The sequence below is a fragment of the Neovison vison genome, chromosome 5 (genome assembly GCF_020171115.1).
Source record: "Neovison vison isolate M4711 chromosome 5, ASM_NN_V1, whole genome shotgun sequence".
Classification (NCBI taxonomy): domain Eukaryota; kingdom Metazoa; phylum Chordata; class Mammalia; order Carnivora; family Mustelidae; genus Neogale; species Neogale vison.
In genome coordinates, this window is record NC_058095.1 from 110,743,349 (window position 1) to 110,759,496 (window position 16,148).

At 40.2% G+C, this 16,148-nt stretch overlaps 1 protein-coding gene across 1 annotated transcript in view; it reads right to left on the reverse strand.

The window, feature by feature from the left end:
* Positions 1 to 1,853: 1,853 nt before the first annotated feature.
* GTF2F2 (general transcription factor IIF subunit 2) overlaps positions 1,854 to 16,148 on the reverse strand; it is a 154,162-nt gene continuing 139,867 nt past the window's right edge. Inside the window, exon 8 of the mRNA XM_044249764.1 lies at positions 1,854 to 3,097. Within this exon, the coding sequence (XP_044105699.1) occupies positions 2,978 to 3,097 (120 nt within the window). The 3' untranslated portion in view covers positions 1,854 to 2,977. The remainder of the gene's footprint in view (positions 3,098 to 16,148) is intronic.

A 16,148-nucleotide genomic window follows, 5' to 3' on the forward strand; every position in this document is an offset into this window, starting at 1 on the left:
CCAATGTATTGGGACGAAAGGTGGGTGCCCAGCCCAGCAAGTGAAGGCCGACTATAAGGCAGCGCCCCTTTAGCCCAGTGCCCCAGCCTCCTACCACATTCCAAAGGCTCCTTAACTCTTACGGAGGTCGAAGTAAGGCCACTCTAAAGCTGTGCACCCTTCCTGGGTACTTGAAGAAGAGCAGAGATGAAAACTGTAGGAAGGGGATCTTGACTTTAAAGTAGGAAGTTGAGTTTTCATCTGTCAATGGGGAGGTTTGGGTGTTTGTATTAGAAATGCCAAAGGCAAACTCCCTCGCTCTCACATCTTCCGGGGTCTGCACCATTTTCCTGGAGGGAGGATTGTCGGGGGTGGGGAGGATGGGGCGTCAGGGGAAGGTTTCTGGAAAAGTACACTCTGGTATTCACTTGGCCCAAAGGTAGAATTTCCCCCAAAGGCGATCAGGTCTTATGACAGTGTGTTGGGCAGGAAATGGTTCTATAAAATGGTCATTATCTACCTCTCAGAGCTATTTTTGAAGATTAAATGCAATACTTTAGAGCATTTAACACACTGCCAGGCACATAAGGGCCTGGTAAGTGTTAACTCTTATTTCACGGATAAGTACCAACAAGGATGAAAATAAGCTCCAAAGAAAATTTGTTCACAGACCATTAGGAATAACTCCAACTCTGCTGAACTCCTTAAGGGCTGCTTATGATACAACAGAGCAAAAACGGTTTTCTTTTTTAAGATCTATCATTTTAGAAGTTACTGTGGCAACATGTAATTTCAAATCTTTCCAATGCCCAGCAACCGTAATATATTTATTACCATTTGTTGGTTAAAACATCCCTTAAGTGAGTGTAACTAGCAGAGTTTAACTAAATCACCTATGAAACAGGGCCCTCCTGTGCGCTTAGGATGTGACATCTTACCAGATGTGCATCTCTCTTACTAGCTTTCCTCTCTCAATCTCACAGTGGTTATAAGGGCTGAGGACTCCTACTTCCTGAGAGTTGGCTGTCGAAAGCGTGTTTATAGAGCGAGTTCTGAAATAAAAAAATAAAAGAAGCCAGACAGAGTCTCCTTCATTACCAGTAGCCATATTTTAGTATTAAATAAGAAAGCAATTTCAAAAAATCGAATCAGGAATGGTACCAGTCTACCGCCTAGATTAGCTATGCCACTGAACAAGTAACAAGTGTTTAAATGACTCAAGCAGATACTGTCAGGTGTGATGAGGTAAAAGATACCTAAAATAAGCTGAAGAAACCAGACCTGGCAGAAACAGCAGAGCAGAGCTTCTGGGGAGACAGAGCCCTGCCCGGAAGCTCTGCCAGCAGCTACACAGTTCAATCTGGCAGGCACGGTCACCATAAAAACTAAAGACAGAAGGAGAGGACACAGAGGTCTGTTTCAGGGCAGGGCCAAATATCAAAAAAAAGACAAGGTCTGCGGGGGGAGATATATGCTATGAACCAAGCACATGACAGGTTTCCAGAATTCTCAGTTCTATACAGATCGGTCACACCATTATCCATCTGCTCCTTGACACTGAGTCTCTGTCAGAAACAAAGGTAAGGGGGATACATTTGGTTCCTGCACCAGAACAACATTGAATAAGACCACTCTCCCTCATCAGAATTATAGTTTACAGTGGGAATGCAAAGGTAGACATTTTCTCAAAGCAGTTGTACTCAGCCTCTGCATGATGGTGTTCCCTGCTGAAAATCAAATAATACAGAAAAATATTTATCTCAAAGGATAGGTTCCTCTTTGACTGGCTTTAGTTATGTAACAGTTTCTTAAATTTCTGGCATTCGTTCCTTCTTGGTTGGGCGCATACAAAAGCAGCTGACAAAATGAACAAATGAAAAGCAACTTTTCCTTGTGTTTAATTTGTTACACTTGATCTTAGCCAAAAGGCCAAGAAGCAATTAACTTGTTAAAAGCTTCCTTTGTTTGCTTGCATGGTCTTGTTTGTGGGTAGGTTTGTTTTTGTGCGTGCCTAATACATATCGGCCTCACCCCTACAACCCTCCGTTAGTTTGTCAACATCATTCTTCAGGCGACAATCAGTTTCTGCCAGCTGAGTATGAAGCAAAATTCTGGAACAAAATCAGTTTCTGAGAAGCTTATAATCTGGATGGGAGAGACAGATCTTGAATTATTGGGAAAATATTTAATTTCTGATTCTTTTAAAAACAAAATAAAAGAGGGGCGCCAGGTTGGTTTAGTTGGTAGACCACGTGACTCTTGATTGTGGGGTAATAAGTTCAAGTCCCTTGCTGGATGTAGAGATTACTTAAACAATCAATCTTTTAAAAAGTAAATAAAAGCAAGTAAAAGATATAATCATTGGCCAAGATTTTCCCCATTTCTCATGTCACTAACATGAGGGTTAAATATGCAAGCTAATAATGAAAACTGCTATCTTAGGTACAAACATAAATGCCCTCTTCTTTATTAATGGGTGTGAATATGAAACATGATCTCCTGTAAAAATAAATAAAGAGAGCTTTGTTCTTTGACAATTTCAGAATAAGGAACTTTGGTTTTTTATTCCCTTTAAGTCTTTCTGTAGTTGACCGTTTTTTTCTGGTTTTGTCATTCACTTCCGCTTTGTATCACCTCAGATCCTCAGAGAAAACAAGGACAGAGTCCTCATCTAGAAAACATTTCCTAGTTTGACATTTTAAAAGTCAATATTTAAAAAGAAAAACCTTCTTAACCCCCCCAACCCCTCACCCCCTTCTGAATAATCTAGGTTTAATACAAGCCTATAAATAAATTTTTTTCCTCAAAAAACAAACAAACAAACAAAAAAACCCTTGAGTAACTCTACAAGAATTACTGTTTAAAAAATTTACCTAGGGAAATTAAAGTTCAGTCATTTCACCCCTACAACAGACGGTACTCAAGTATCTGAGTCTTGGCGGTGCTTCCTCAGCGCACTGCCCTTTAGTTGTTCTGCTGGCATGCTGGCGAAGTCTTCTTAATCGCTCTTGTCTTCTCCTTGATAATGTCTATACTCTGGCTTCAGCTCCCATGTGTTTTTGTGGGTCCCTTTTACATTCTGAACGCCAATTTCTTTCAAGATTTCCTTTAGGTACCCCTAAAAACAAAGACAACCCAAGATGAGACTTTGAAGGTGAAACAAAATTTAAAATAAAACCATACACCAAACCCCACTCACAAATAATACAAATTATGATCTTGAAAGCTCAAAAAGATTTCTCTATAAAGATGTTCAATAGGGGCGCCTGGGTGGCTCGGTGGGTTAAAGCCTCTGCCTTCAGCTCAGGTCATGATCTCAGCGTCCTGGGATCGAGCCCCGCATCGGGCTCTCTGCTCAGCGGAGAGCCTGCTTCCTCCTCTCTCTCTCTCTCTCTGCCTACTTGTGATCTTTGTCTTTCAAATAAATAAATAAAATCTTAAAAAAAAAAAAAAAAAAGATGTTCAACAAACTGTCTCTTGGTTCTACACATGCAGTACATACTGTGTTAAAGGTACATTCACTTGCATTAAAGGGATTGGAAGTGTGGAATGCCAATGACCTGAGAGCTTGAAAAAAAAAAAAAACCAAAAACGTTCCGATGAAAATACACTAGAAAGTTACTGGTGCTCACTGTTTACTAAGATGACATAGTATATACCACGTGTAATCTTCCCTTGTGTTCAGTGGCTTCATTCAGTTCACAGTTGGACAGGGTTATTCTTGGACTGGAACCAGTCATTTCAGAAGAAGGAGCACATATACAAAAATAACAAATATTTTGGGGATGATAATATTCTAGAAAGCAAGCACATGACAGGCATTCAGAATTCTCAATTCTAAGGTGACTTTTCAAATTTGCTATCAGGCCACTTGTTTTTCCTGTGTAATAAAGAAGATTATCCTTCATCTTTAGTATTGTTTTGATCTTAGCCAAGCTTGCCAAGACAGGGTAAGGAATAAGAAGTGATAATAAGACATGGTAAAAGCCATGAGGCCTGCGGTTTTCTCATGCTTGGCTCCTCCAGAGGAAAGAGGTAAGCTGTGACACAGGATAGAACTCTGTTTTATGTCATTTTAGGTCCTCAAAATCAATACACATTAACCAAATGATTACTATATTCAGGGAAATGATGGCCGTGATAAATATAGTAGCAAACCCTACCTTTACTTGGCAATGTCCAAGGCCAAAAATCATCCCACTGCAAACTGACCAATTAAATAATAGTACTGCTTTCTTGGCAATAGAGAGAAAAGTTAATTATTTTTAAGTGTTTTTTTGGGGCTCCTGGGTGGCTTAGTCAGTTAAGTGTCTGTCTTCAGCTCAGGTCATGATCTTGGGGTCTTGGGATCAAGCCTCACATCCTCGTGGCTGGGCTCCCTGCTCAGTGGGGAGTCCGGTTCTCGCTCTACATTTGCCCCTCCCCTCTTGTGCTTGCATGCATGTGCTCTCTCTCTCTCTCTCTCTGGCACTCTTTTTCAAATGAATAAATAAAATCTTTAAAAAGTGTTTTTCCCCCCGGGGGTGCCTGGGTGGCTCAGTGGGTTAAAGCCTCTGCCTTCGGCTCAGGTCATGGTCCCAGGGTCCTGGGATTGAGCCCTGCATCGGGCTCTCTGCTTGGCGGGGAGTCTGCTTCCTTCTCACTGTCTGCCTGCCTCTCTGCCTACTTGCAATCTCTGTCAAATAAATAAATAAAATCTTTTTTAAAAAAAGTGTTTTTTCCCCATGCAGAACCAATCCAGTAATGTTTTGTGTATATGCTTCACAGAACCAGTTACAGTACTGCTGACAGAGGATATAATATTTTTTACTTACTGAAATGAGGTACTGACTAGAAAAATGGCTGAGAAGCTCTTACAGAGATAATGTTTAAGGCAGTGCCCTTCCTGGGGCTGACTACTTGTCCCAGATCCTCATGGGAGACTTGTTAAATAAACCTCTCATCTTAGGCCTAGTGAATCAAATCTCTGGGGCCAGGCCTGGGAATCTGCATTTTCACAAGCCTCTAGGAGACTCTGATTTAACTACACTAAAGTTCCATGGCATCTGCTTTAATGACTCACCCAGACCTAATACTCTAGGATCTTGAGTCCTCGAAGTTTAAGTGCTGGGGATTCTGTATTAACAAACCCAATCACATACCACCTTACACTGACTGGCACTGTAATGCTCTACTGTTTGGATCCTTTCATTTAGGGGCCGGTTGTCACCTGGGAACAAGAGCTGATTAACACTGGAGCCACATGGCCCTGGATGGCTTAGTGGGAATACAGGTGTGGCCTCCCCATTCCAGCAGCCAGGGCCCAGCAGGTGGCAGCAATGAATCAAATGAGGCCTGGGTTTCCCAGAAAGAAGCCTGCTTGTCTCCCACACTTTCTGCAGTTGCCTTCACTAAGGGATCGGTGCCAATGAGTAAGCATAAAGGCTCGAGCCATCCAGGTGATATGCACAGCTGCTCTCTGCTGCTTCAAATGACATTTTAAAAACGGGACACTGTTCATAAGCTACTTTCTCATTAAGCAGTATTCATAAAGGGAAAATGATGTGCTGGACACAAAGGATTTTCAGTTTAGATGCCAAGAATGACATCTTTGTAAAATTCCAAAGGACGATTTATTGGGAGGCAGGCTACAAACCTGGACACAAACAATCAAAAATTGGCCGCACTGCTCTCGGTCAAAACTGAAAAGAGCAATCGCTGGGGGCACTGTGGCCGGGAGCCAGCAGCTCTCTGGACTGCAAGTGTAGTGTGAACATTCAGTAGCCAGACACAGACGTGAAAAGCCTCAGAAGGGTTAAACACAAAAGTAAAGTCTCAAGTGTACAAATACAGTTGCTTTCATGTGTAGCCCACACTCATTTTGTTAAATTAGTATAAAGTTACGGAGTATTTTGTTTTCTTAATGAAAAGTCACGCCCTATTTCCTTTTCACAGTAAGAACAGAATGAGATCGTCTGTCAGGTAACGAGTTGTGATTAGGGTCACAGTATCTACCCACGGTACAGAATTTTTTCTGGTGGAAGGTGGGGGAAGAGGACATTTCTGGAGTTTTAGAATGTTCCAAACTGCAACCTAAAGTCATTTTACTCTAACCAAATGAATCAATTTGGCACAACCCATTAGTAAAGAAAGTAACAGTAATGATAGGGAAACAGGCCACAAAAGTCCCTGAAGGGAAGACACAGGTAGGGAACAGTAAGATCATGTCATTCCACTGTTGAGAGAAATTTTTTTAGATTTAATTTATTTATTTGAGAGAGAGAGAGAGAGAGAGTGCACATGCACAAGTGGCAGTAAGGGCAAAGGGAGAGGGAGAGGGAGGAGGAGACTCCCTGCTGAGCAGGGAGCCTGACAGAGGGCTCATGGTTCCCAAGACCCTGGGATCGTGACCTGAGCCAAAGGCAGATGCTTAATCTGTTGAAAACTTTTTAATAACTTCCCCTTTGGTCTAGAGGTTAACTTTCATACTCCTTCACAGGCATCCATTCAGGCCTGCTTTTTCCCTTTGGCCTCTTCTAAGAATTCCCTGAAGACATGCTTGTCATTTCTGTGTCTACATGCTTCCTATTTTCTCCATATGCCATTCCCTTTCCCTGTCATGCTTATTCCCTTTCGTCAGATCTGAACTCATCCTTGAAGACTGCATGAATGTCCCTCTCTCAGACCAACTTTCCCTAACACTCACACATCTTAGATTTACATTTCACACTGGATGTTCTTCAGTGATAGCCCTCATACTACACTGTATCCCTTGACCCACATGCCTCTCTCCCATCAAGCCATGCGCTCCTACGGCAGTGGATGCCTGCACATCACAGAGTCTCAGTGCATTTACGCTGAACAAACAAGGTATGCTTAAGAGCAAACAAGGGAACTAAGAGGATTTAGTGGGGGAGTTGTTTGAGGTAAGATCACTTAGAAGGTCCACAGGACTAAACTATGCTAAATTTAGTTCTGCTCATTTTTATTTTATTTTATTTTTTTAATAAAGATTTTATTTATTTATTTGACAGAGAGAGATCACAAGCAGGCAGAGAGGCAGGCAGAGAGAGAGAAGGAAGCAGGCTCCCGGCCGAGCAAAGAGCCCAATGCGCGGCTCGATCCCAGGACCCTGGGATCATGACCTGAGCCGAAGGCAGCGGCTTAACCCACTGAGACACCCAGGCGCCCCTAGTTCTGCTCATTTTTAGAACTCAGGCTCTAATTAACTTATAGGGCAATGAGAAATACAAGTTGACTGATTAAATTGAATTACCTGATTCGGAATGACATTTGTGACTAAAAATCTATATTATAGTGGTAAAATATTGCTGGGAACAAAGTCATCTGAGAGGGAAATTTTAAAGATTCTAACAGGATTGAAGATCAATTGACTAACTTTCCTTTAATAAAAAATTCATACATTTACACAAATATTTATTTTAGAACCTACTATGGGCCAGCTGGAATGGTAACACAGTCAGTCTTCAACATCAAGACTTTACAGTTTAAAAGTAAGGTGTGTGAGTGGGGAGGCAAAGGCACAGAAGCAGGGAGTCACAAACTAAAGTGCAGAAATAAGGACACATATGCAGGATATCCTGGAGCACTGATACAGGGCACTTAACCCAGCCGGAGCCATGATCTTTGGTTTTGAGGATGTATATTTGATCCTTTGAATTGAATGGCAATTCTGTGCAGATATCAGGAGATACTAGCTCTTCTTCTCTCATACTAAACAACGATTTTCCAGTTTCATCTTTTGCCTGACCACCTGCATTTTAAACAAAGGATTCTAGAACTTGGTAGATCACCTTTATGTGACACAGGACCGGAGAGATTTCTCATTACTGCTCTGTGCTGTGCTGCAGAACAATATCAGAAATAATAAACTGGCTCAGGTCCAGCAACTCTTCGTCAAAGGGATGTGTGGGAGAGTATTTACAGCAAGTCTGAATTGCAGAGAAAAAAGGGATAGAACATTAAAGCTTCTTTGGAAGGAAAAGACAAAGCAAACACTGGACCAAAGAGGTCAAGTGATTAGGATGTGATTTGCGTACTTATGGGTCAAGATGACACTGTGGTGGCCCAAAAGCCAGAAATCCACGAATTCCTATTTTTCCCCCCAAATCATGACAATCCTATGTAGGGTCACAAGGGACAGTAGCCTATTATCTGCAGTCCTTCTCTTTCTCATTTCCCTCCCTCCACCCCCACCATTTCTTGTATCATCTTTTCCTCTACTGCTCTGCCAACTAATTCCCAAACCAGGAATTTCAGTTAAGTGTTACATACATAATAACAAGGTAACTATATCTAAATTCCTAGAAATTGGCCCAAAACATGTATCTTTAACAAAGAGCTGATCACCAACTATTAATGCTTTAAGTGAATAAATAATATGACCCAGGGCACCTGGGTGGCTCAGTGGGTTAAGCCTCTGCCTTCGGCTCAGGTCACAATCTCAGGGTCCTGGGATCGAGCCCTGCATTGGGCTCTCTGCTCAGTGGGGAGCCTGTTTACCGCCCGCCCCCCACCCTGCCTGCCTCTCTGCCTACTTATGTTCTCCCTCTGTCAAATAAATAAACTCTTTCTAAAAAATAAATAAATAATATGACCCTATTAGACATCTAGTCACAAAATCGCATCAGAAAGGCTGGACTGAATAGACAATATGCAATCTATAACAAAGATGGCACTGGTTAATGCCAGTCACTAAAGGGAAGTCATCATATGCTTTTTATAAAATGATCCAACAAGGCAAGAGGGGCATTATCAGTTCTGTGTAAATCCAAAGTACCCTTTCAAATGATTTGTGCGATTAAAACAGAATACTTACTGATAAAGATGCTAGTGGCTCCAAGGCACAAGTCTTTCATTAAAAAAACAAACTACACATTAGGCATAAGCTGTTAACAAAGGCAACATATGTTTTCACTCCTTTAGGTAGAGTAAACTGCTAACAGGATAGGGAAGGGGACACTGGGGATTCTCTGGGACACGGGACATGTCAGTATTTTTATCCTCTTTTCCTTCTGGTTTCACCCCCACTTTCCTACTAGACCCCACCCCCTGTCTTCCTCTCAGCTCACATAGGCTGCATTCCTCCTCTGTAAAAAAAAGCAGAGATGATGTGTAATGAAGTGGTCAAGCCACAAGCCCTATCTTATGGCTTAATCCAAATTCTGGAAAAGCAATTTATTATTGCATGAATATTTGTGTGCTGGTATATCATCTTATTCTTATTAACACTTCATCTGCCTAGCACTAGCAAATGATTCATATGTTTGCATATATCAAATGAACAAAGTTTACCTTCTATGGGCCAAAACTTTTAACTATTTGCTTTCTAAAGTGTACTTTTTTAGGGTACCTGGGTGGCTCAGTTGGTTAAGCAACTGCCTTCAGCTCAGATCATGATCCCAGGACCCAGATAGAGTCCTGCATCAGGCACCTGCTGGGCAGAGAGTCTGCTTCTCCCTCTGCCCCTCCCATCCCTGCTCAGGATCTCTCTCTCTCATGGTCTCTCAAATAAATACATAAAATCCTTAAAAACAAACAAACAAACCTGTATTTGTTTATTTGTATGCTAAACATAACTTAACCTTGGAATACTGCAAGATATTCCAAGGCTGATATATGGCTTTCAACTGGGAAAAGTGTATACATATATAGACCATGTTGAAACTGTTATTAGGAAAATACAATCAGAAATATCTAAAATGTAATGAAGTAGCACAAATTAAAACTCCTTTTGAAATTTAAATATGTGGAATTTAAGAAATAAAACAGATGAGCGCAGGGGAAGGGAAGGAAAAATAAAATAAGACAGAAACAGAGAGGGAGGCAAACCATAAGACTTTTAATTATAGGGAACAAACAGGGCTGCTGGAGGGCAGGTGGGTGGGGGGATGGCATAACTGGGTGATGGGCATTACCCAGTCACTGGGTACCCATCACTGAAGTAATGAGCACCCAGTGTTGTATGCAACCGATGAATCACTGAACCTCTACCTCTGAAACTAATATTACAGTACATGTTAACTAAACTGCATTTATTTATTTATTTATTTATTTATTATTTTTTAAAGATTTTATTTATTTATTTGACAGAGATCACAAGTAGGCAGAGAGGCAGGCAGAGAGAGCAGAGAGCCAATGTGGGACTCGATCCCAGGACCACCTGAGCCAAAGGCAGCGGCTTAAACCACTGAGCCACCCATGTGCCCCTAAACTGCATTTAAATAAAAAATAGAACAGAAAAAGCAAAAATAAAAATTTAAATATGAATTATTGCATTTAGAACCATGGCAACTATCTATTAGTGCATTTGGTGTGAAGTATAGTTTCAAATGTACAAAAAATAAGAAAATCTCAATTGGCATACTTATTAGTCTATTTGAATACATTGCTAGAAATTAAATGGCAAGCACAGAGACTATAGGTATATATTTTACCAAAAGAGAATTTTCTGTAAATTAGCTAGCACTCCCAATACCGAAGTATTATTCATCCTTAAAATATCTGGACTAGAGAGTAAAGTTTTACCTTACGACAACAGTAGATAAAAGTTTTTGCTAAGGATTAAAAAAGGACTGATGCCAATCTGGCACTTAGTTCCTCAGGTTAAACAGAGTTATGAAGTGACTCAGCAATTCCACTAGATAGGGAGGAGATCTACCTAGCTCATAACAACAAATTAAGATAACAGCATTTTTAAGTTAATCAGAGAAAGACAATTATCATATGACCTCACTAATACATGGAATTTGAGAAACAAGGCAGAGGATCATAGGGGAAGAAAGGAAAAAATGAAACAAGACAAATCAGAGAGGGAGACCAACCATAAGAGACTCCTAATCTCAAGAAACAAACTGAGGGTTCCTGAAGTAGAAGGAGTGGGGGGATTGGTTGGCTGGGTGGTGGACACTGGGGAGAGTATGTGATGTGGTGAGTGCTGTGTTATGTAAGACTGGTGAATCACCTGTACCCCCGAAACAAATAACACATTATATGCTAAGAATAAAAAGAAAAGATTTTTGGGGAACTGGAAACTAAATTCCATAATAAAGTCCGTATAGACTACGACATTTAAAAAAAAAAAAAACCCACCATTTTTTATTACCAAATTACGATGGTAACATTTCCAATCAACAGTGGCTAGCTCAAAAAAACCCAACAAAACAAAACAACACAAAAATCACAGTGGCCAGCTCTTTGTATCAGTCCGTATGTACTGGAAAATATGATGGAATTAAAATATCTGTCTTGGGACATTCTAGAAGGAATGCCTCTGTAATGCTGCAATACAGAATCGCCACTGCAAGGTTTTCTGTCAACAGGCTTATCCTCTGGTATCAATTCTCCTCTGAGATAGAGAAACTGGGAAGCTGTAAACACTTTAATCCATACAGTCATGCTTTCTCTAGTGCTGAGACCAAAGAAATTATCTCTTTCCTGAGATAATTTCCATAAGGATGGCAAGCCTAAAAACAAGTCCTTCTAAATGGTTCAGGGACTAAAGAAAGAAATCAGAAGGCAGTTAATAAGCTCAAAACTTAACGTTAACCTTTGTTGAAATCAAATGGCGAGGGAAGGATAGGGAAGATTTTGTAAGTAATGACATTTTCCAGATTAAATATAAATTTACTGCTTAATTAAAAACTTTGGGGCTCCTGGGTGGCTCAGTCAGTTAAGTATCTGATCACAGGGTCCTGGGATTGGCCCACTTAAGGCTCCATGTTCTGCAGGGAGTTTGATTTTCTCTCTCTCTCTGCCCCTCCCCCTGCTCCTGTTCTCTCTTTTTCAAATAAATAAATAAAATCTTAAAAAGAGATCCTATGTAAACTTTGTATATAAATAAATGCCCAATTTTCTTTAATGGGTGCTTATGTTAAATATTCCTTTTATCTACATAATATTTCATGTAAAATCTGGACTCCATTGGTTATATTAGTAAATTCATCTCAAATTTTACCACATTCAGAAATATGGTAAAAAAAAGGTAAAACATATAAGTTAAAGGAGAAAATGTTACTATCCTATAATAAACTTGGTAGTAAATCTGTAAGTATTAAAATTTCATTTGTTTAAATTTCATGCATTTATATTCGATACAACTCAAATAGTTAATTTATTTTAGTATGACATTTCATGTTCTAAAGCTTAACAATAAATCAGGTTCTACATCATTAACTAGCAAATAATTACTTTTTAAAACAGAAGTCTCACAAAAGGCTGTCAGTAATATGTTCTATTAAGAAATTGGTGGTCTTTTTTTACTAGTATCATTCAAAAATAAAAACTTCCATTATAGGAAAAATGAACTAAAAGGGGTTATGTGAACAGAAAGGAAATTATAAAGATTTCAGAAAAAAAAGAAGTAAAAAAAGGAAAGTGTATGTCAGAATAAAACATTATATTAAAAATACCACTTACTGGGGCACCTGGGTGGCTCAATGGGTTAAAGCCTGGGGTCAAGCCCTTTATCAGGCTCCCTGCTCGGTGGGAAGCCTGCTTCCCCCTTTCTATCTGCCTGCCTCTCTGCCTACTTGTGATCTCTGTCTGCCAAATAAATAAATAAAATCTTTGTTTAAAAAAAAATACTTATTTTAAGTAGTAAATTTGGGAATAAGTTTCAAACATTAAAAATACCCATTTTTATTTTGGATTAGGAACTGAATGAGCTAAGATAAAGCTTAGATACCATTCTCTATGTACCTGGCTTATTAGATCAATGATCATGATTCTTTTTTTTGTTTGTTTTTAATTTAAAGATTTTACTTACTTATTTGAGAGAGAGAGTGAGCGAGCAAGTGAGCATGAGCAGGGGGAAGGGCAGGTGGGTAGGGAGAATCTCAAGCAGATTCTGCACTGAGCACGGAGTCCAACTTGGGGCTCGATATCACGATCCTGAGATTGCGACCTGAGCCAAAATCAAGAATCAGATATTTAACTGGCTTAGCCACCCAGGCACCCCAGTGATGATTCTTAATGAGAAAGCCTGCTGAGAGAGATATTAGTTTTTCGTTGTTTTATTTTCCCATTAAAAAGGGGTTCCTATTGTTAGAAAAATATTTTCCTTGCTTGACTACATAGACATGCACATGTCTGAATACAGAAGAGGCAATGTGGTAAGATTATCTCCCTCGACTGAAGTCAGCACAAGTGGGGTCAAGTTACTATGCAACGCCTTCTCTGGGTTTACAAGTGAGAGAGCCTAGATAATCTCTAAGATCACTTTTGCCTTAAGATCCTGAGTCAGATCTACTCACGCACACACAGAGATACATGTATATATGTATATAATTTAAATGATATATATATATATATATCATAATTTGTAATATATATGTCATGAAGAGGAAACAGGAATACAGTTGTCTGGCTTGATCAATTTGGGGAATGGTGGTGTCACTTACTGAAATGGGGAAGTCGGGCAAAGTCCCTTTGGAAGAGAATAGAAACCAGAGTTCTATTTAAATAACAACGGACTAGCTAGCACTGACTACTGCTAACTCCATACCAGGCAACATGGCACAGAGCGGGGGAAGGTACACTGACAGAGTACCTCTAGCCCCATCCTGTTGGTTCAGGAATGGGCATACCAACCCCTTTCAGGTCAATTAAAATCTTCCCTGGGGCTTTTATTAAAATCATCAGGACAAATATTCTCTTTTTGCTTAGGGGTTGCTAGCTGTAGGGTGTTCGAAGAGGTCATTTTGGCTACCAAATGGCAAGATCCCGCTAAGAGTAAAGACCACACACAAGAAAGAATAGTGCAGAGAGATGTGGAAAGACAGGAAGGGACAGTTCCAACTAAACAATATTAGTAGCTGCGGCTAGTTATAGCTAAAGCTAGATACATTCCTGAAACCTGAACCTTCTAGCTACACGGAGTCAATAAATTCTTTTTTTTTAGGAGAGAGACAGAGACAGAGCGGGGAGGGAGGAAGGCCCAGGGCCGGGGAGAGAGAGTCTCAAGTGGGCTCCATGTCCAGCACAGAGCCTGATGTGGGGCTTAATCTTACGACCCCGAGATCATGACCTGAGCAGAAATCAAGAGTCAGACACTACCCAGGCACCCCACAATAAATTTTAGTTTTGTTTAAACTAGTTTGAGTTGAATTTCCAGTCTCTGCAACTCAAAGAGTCTCAGCCAATTTACAGATCTGTAATAACACATACTTGAGGGTCTGTGTGTTTTAAAAGTAAGCTCTACACCCAAAATAGGGCTTGAATTCACGACTCCAAGATCAAGAGTCACATGCTCCACCAAATGAGCCGGCCACGTGCCCCTATCAGGAGAAATATTCAGTAGGTCAAACTGTCTAGCTATTTTATCCTTTAAAAAAGCCTATCTTCTTTCATCTTACTGAAGCCACATTTTGCTTCGATTACTTCTATTCATGCCTTATATTTAAGTCTATCTGGAAACAAATTCTGAGGATGAGGTTAACACTGCCTTATTGCTGCAATGGCTTTGTTTACTTAAAGCCCACTTTGTGCAAATAAATCTGCCTACTGAGCACTATTTAGTGCTGAGGAACTTGAAGTATGGGCACTAATTGCTTCAAAGTCGAAATCACCCAAAATCTTTGCCTGGTTTCTCCTGTTGATTTGAACTTACTTTAATAAAAAGCACACCAATTGCTCAATTACATATTTGAATTATGCCATGGTCTGCGGGACCACATGACTGGGGATTGTTGATTTAGAAGGGATCATCAATAATTAAATATAAACTTCCCTGGGTTGTGCCTGGAAGTTGGGTGGATACAGCACAAGGAAATTAGGGGTTCACTTATAACCAGGGCTAATTTTCAATGATACTTTTAGCAGAAAGATGTGGTTCAAGGAACACTGGAAATGGATGTTATGCTAGAAAACAGGGTGTCAGGGCTCAAAGCAGTCTTGGCAGTTTGGTGTTTCTAAGGGAGCAATTAGATAAAGTTTCAAATGATTTAAATTTTGAAGGAAATGCTGTGTATGCTTCTATTTTACAGATAAAATATAAAGACTAGACATAACAAATTCAAGGTGAAAGATCAAAGACTACAAGGAAAAAAATAATAGGCTTCTTCTGGTATTTCACATTAAGGAGGGCTTAAAAGCTCAAATTTAAACCATATAAAATACCCCTTTAAATGGTATCATGTTTCTGACTTTATATCAGTTATCAGAGCTTGGCCTTTTAAAATCAGCTTATTTACCCTTAATGAGTAACTAACTCCTTGATTGTTTATGAAGGTCAGATACTGACCACTGAGAGAAAAAGTGTGCCCACAAGGGCAGTTTTTCTGATCAGTAATAATTCTGCTTATAGAAATAAAGATTTTTAGGAAGAATATAGAAAAGAAAGAACTGGAAAAACATGAATAATACCTCAGATTCACTCAGGATGTTGTAAAAAATGACATTCTAGAGGTGGGTGGGTGGCTTAGTCAGTTAAGCGTCTGCCTTCGGCTAAGGGTGCAGGGTCCTGGGATAGAGTCCCACATAGGGCTCCTTGCTCAGTGGGGAGTCTGCTTCTCCCTCTGCCCCTTCCCCTGCTCTTGCTCTCACTCTCTGTAATAAATAAAATCTTTAAAAAACAAATGACATTCTAAAGGTCAGAAAGCAGATGGTAACTTAAGAATATAGTAATGTCAATGACAAAGACGGTGTGTTAAAGGGATAGACTTCATGGTTAGAAATCCATTATCAGGGCACCTGGGTGGCTCAGTCATTAAGTGTCTGCTTTCGGCTCAGGTCATGATTCCAGGGTCCTGGGATCAAGCCCCGCATCGGGCTCCCTGCTCAGCAGGAGGCCTGCTTCTCCCCCTACTTGTGTGTGTGCTCTCTCTCTCTCTCTCACTATCAAACAAATAAATAAAATATTAAAAAAAAAAAAAAAAGAAATCCATTATCAGGGTTGCCTGGGTGGCTCAGTGGGTTAAAGCCTCTGCCTTCGGCTCAGGTCATGATCCCAAGGTCCGGGGATGGAGCCCCGCACTGGACTCTCTGCTCCGCAGGTAGCCTGCTTCCTCCTCTCTCTCTGCCTGCCTCTCTGCCTACTTGTGATCTCTGTCTGTCAAGTAAATGAATAAAATCTTAAAAACAAAAAAACAAAACAAGACAAAAAAAAAAAACCACTTAAAAAAAAAAAAGAAATCCATCAAAGGAGACATTGGAGACCACCAGAAAATGAG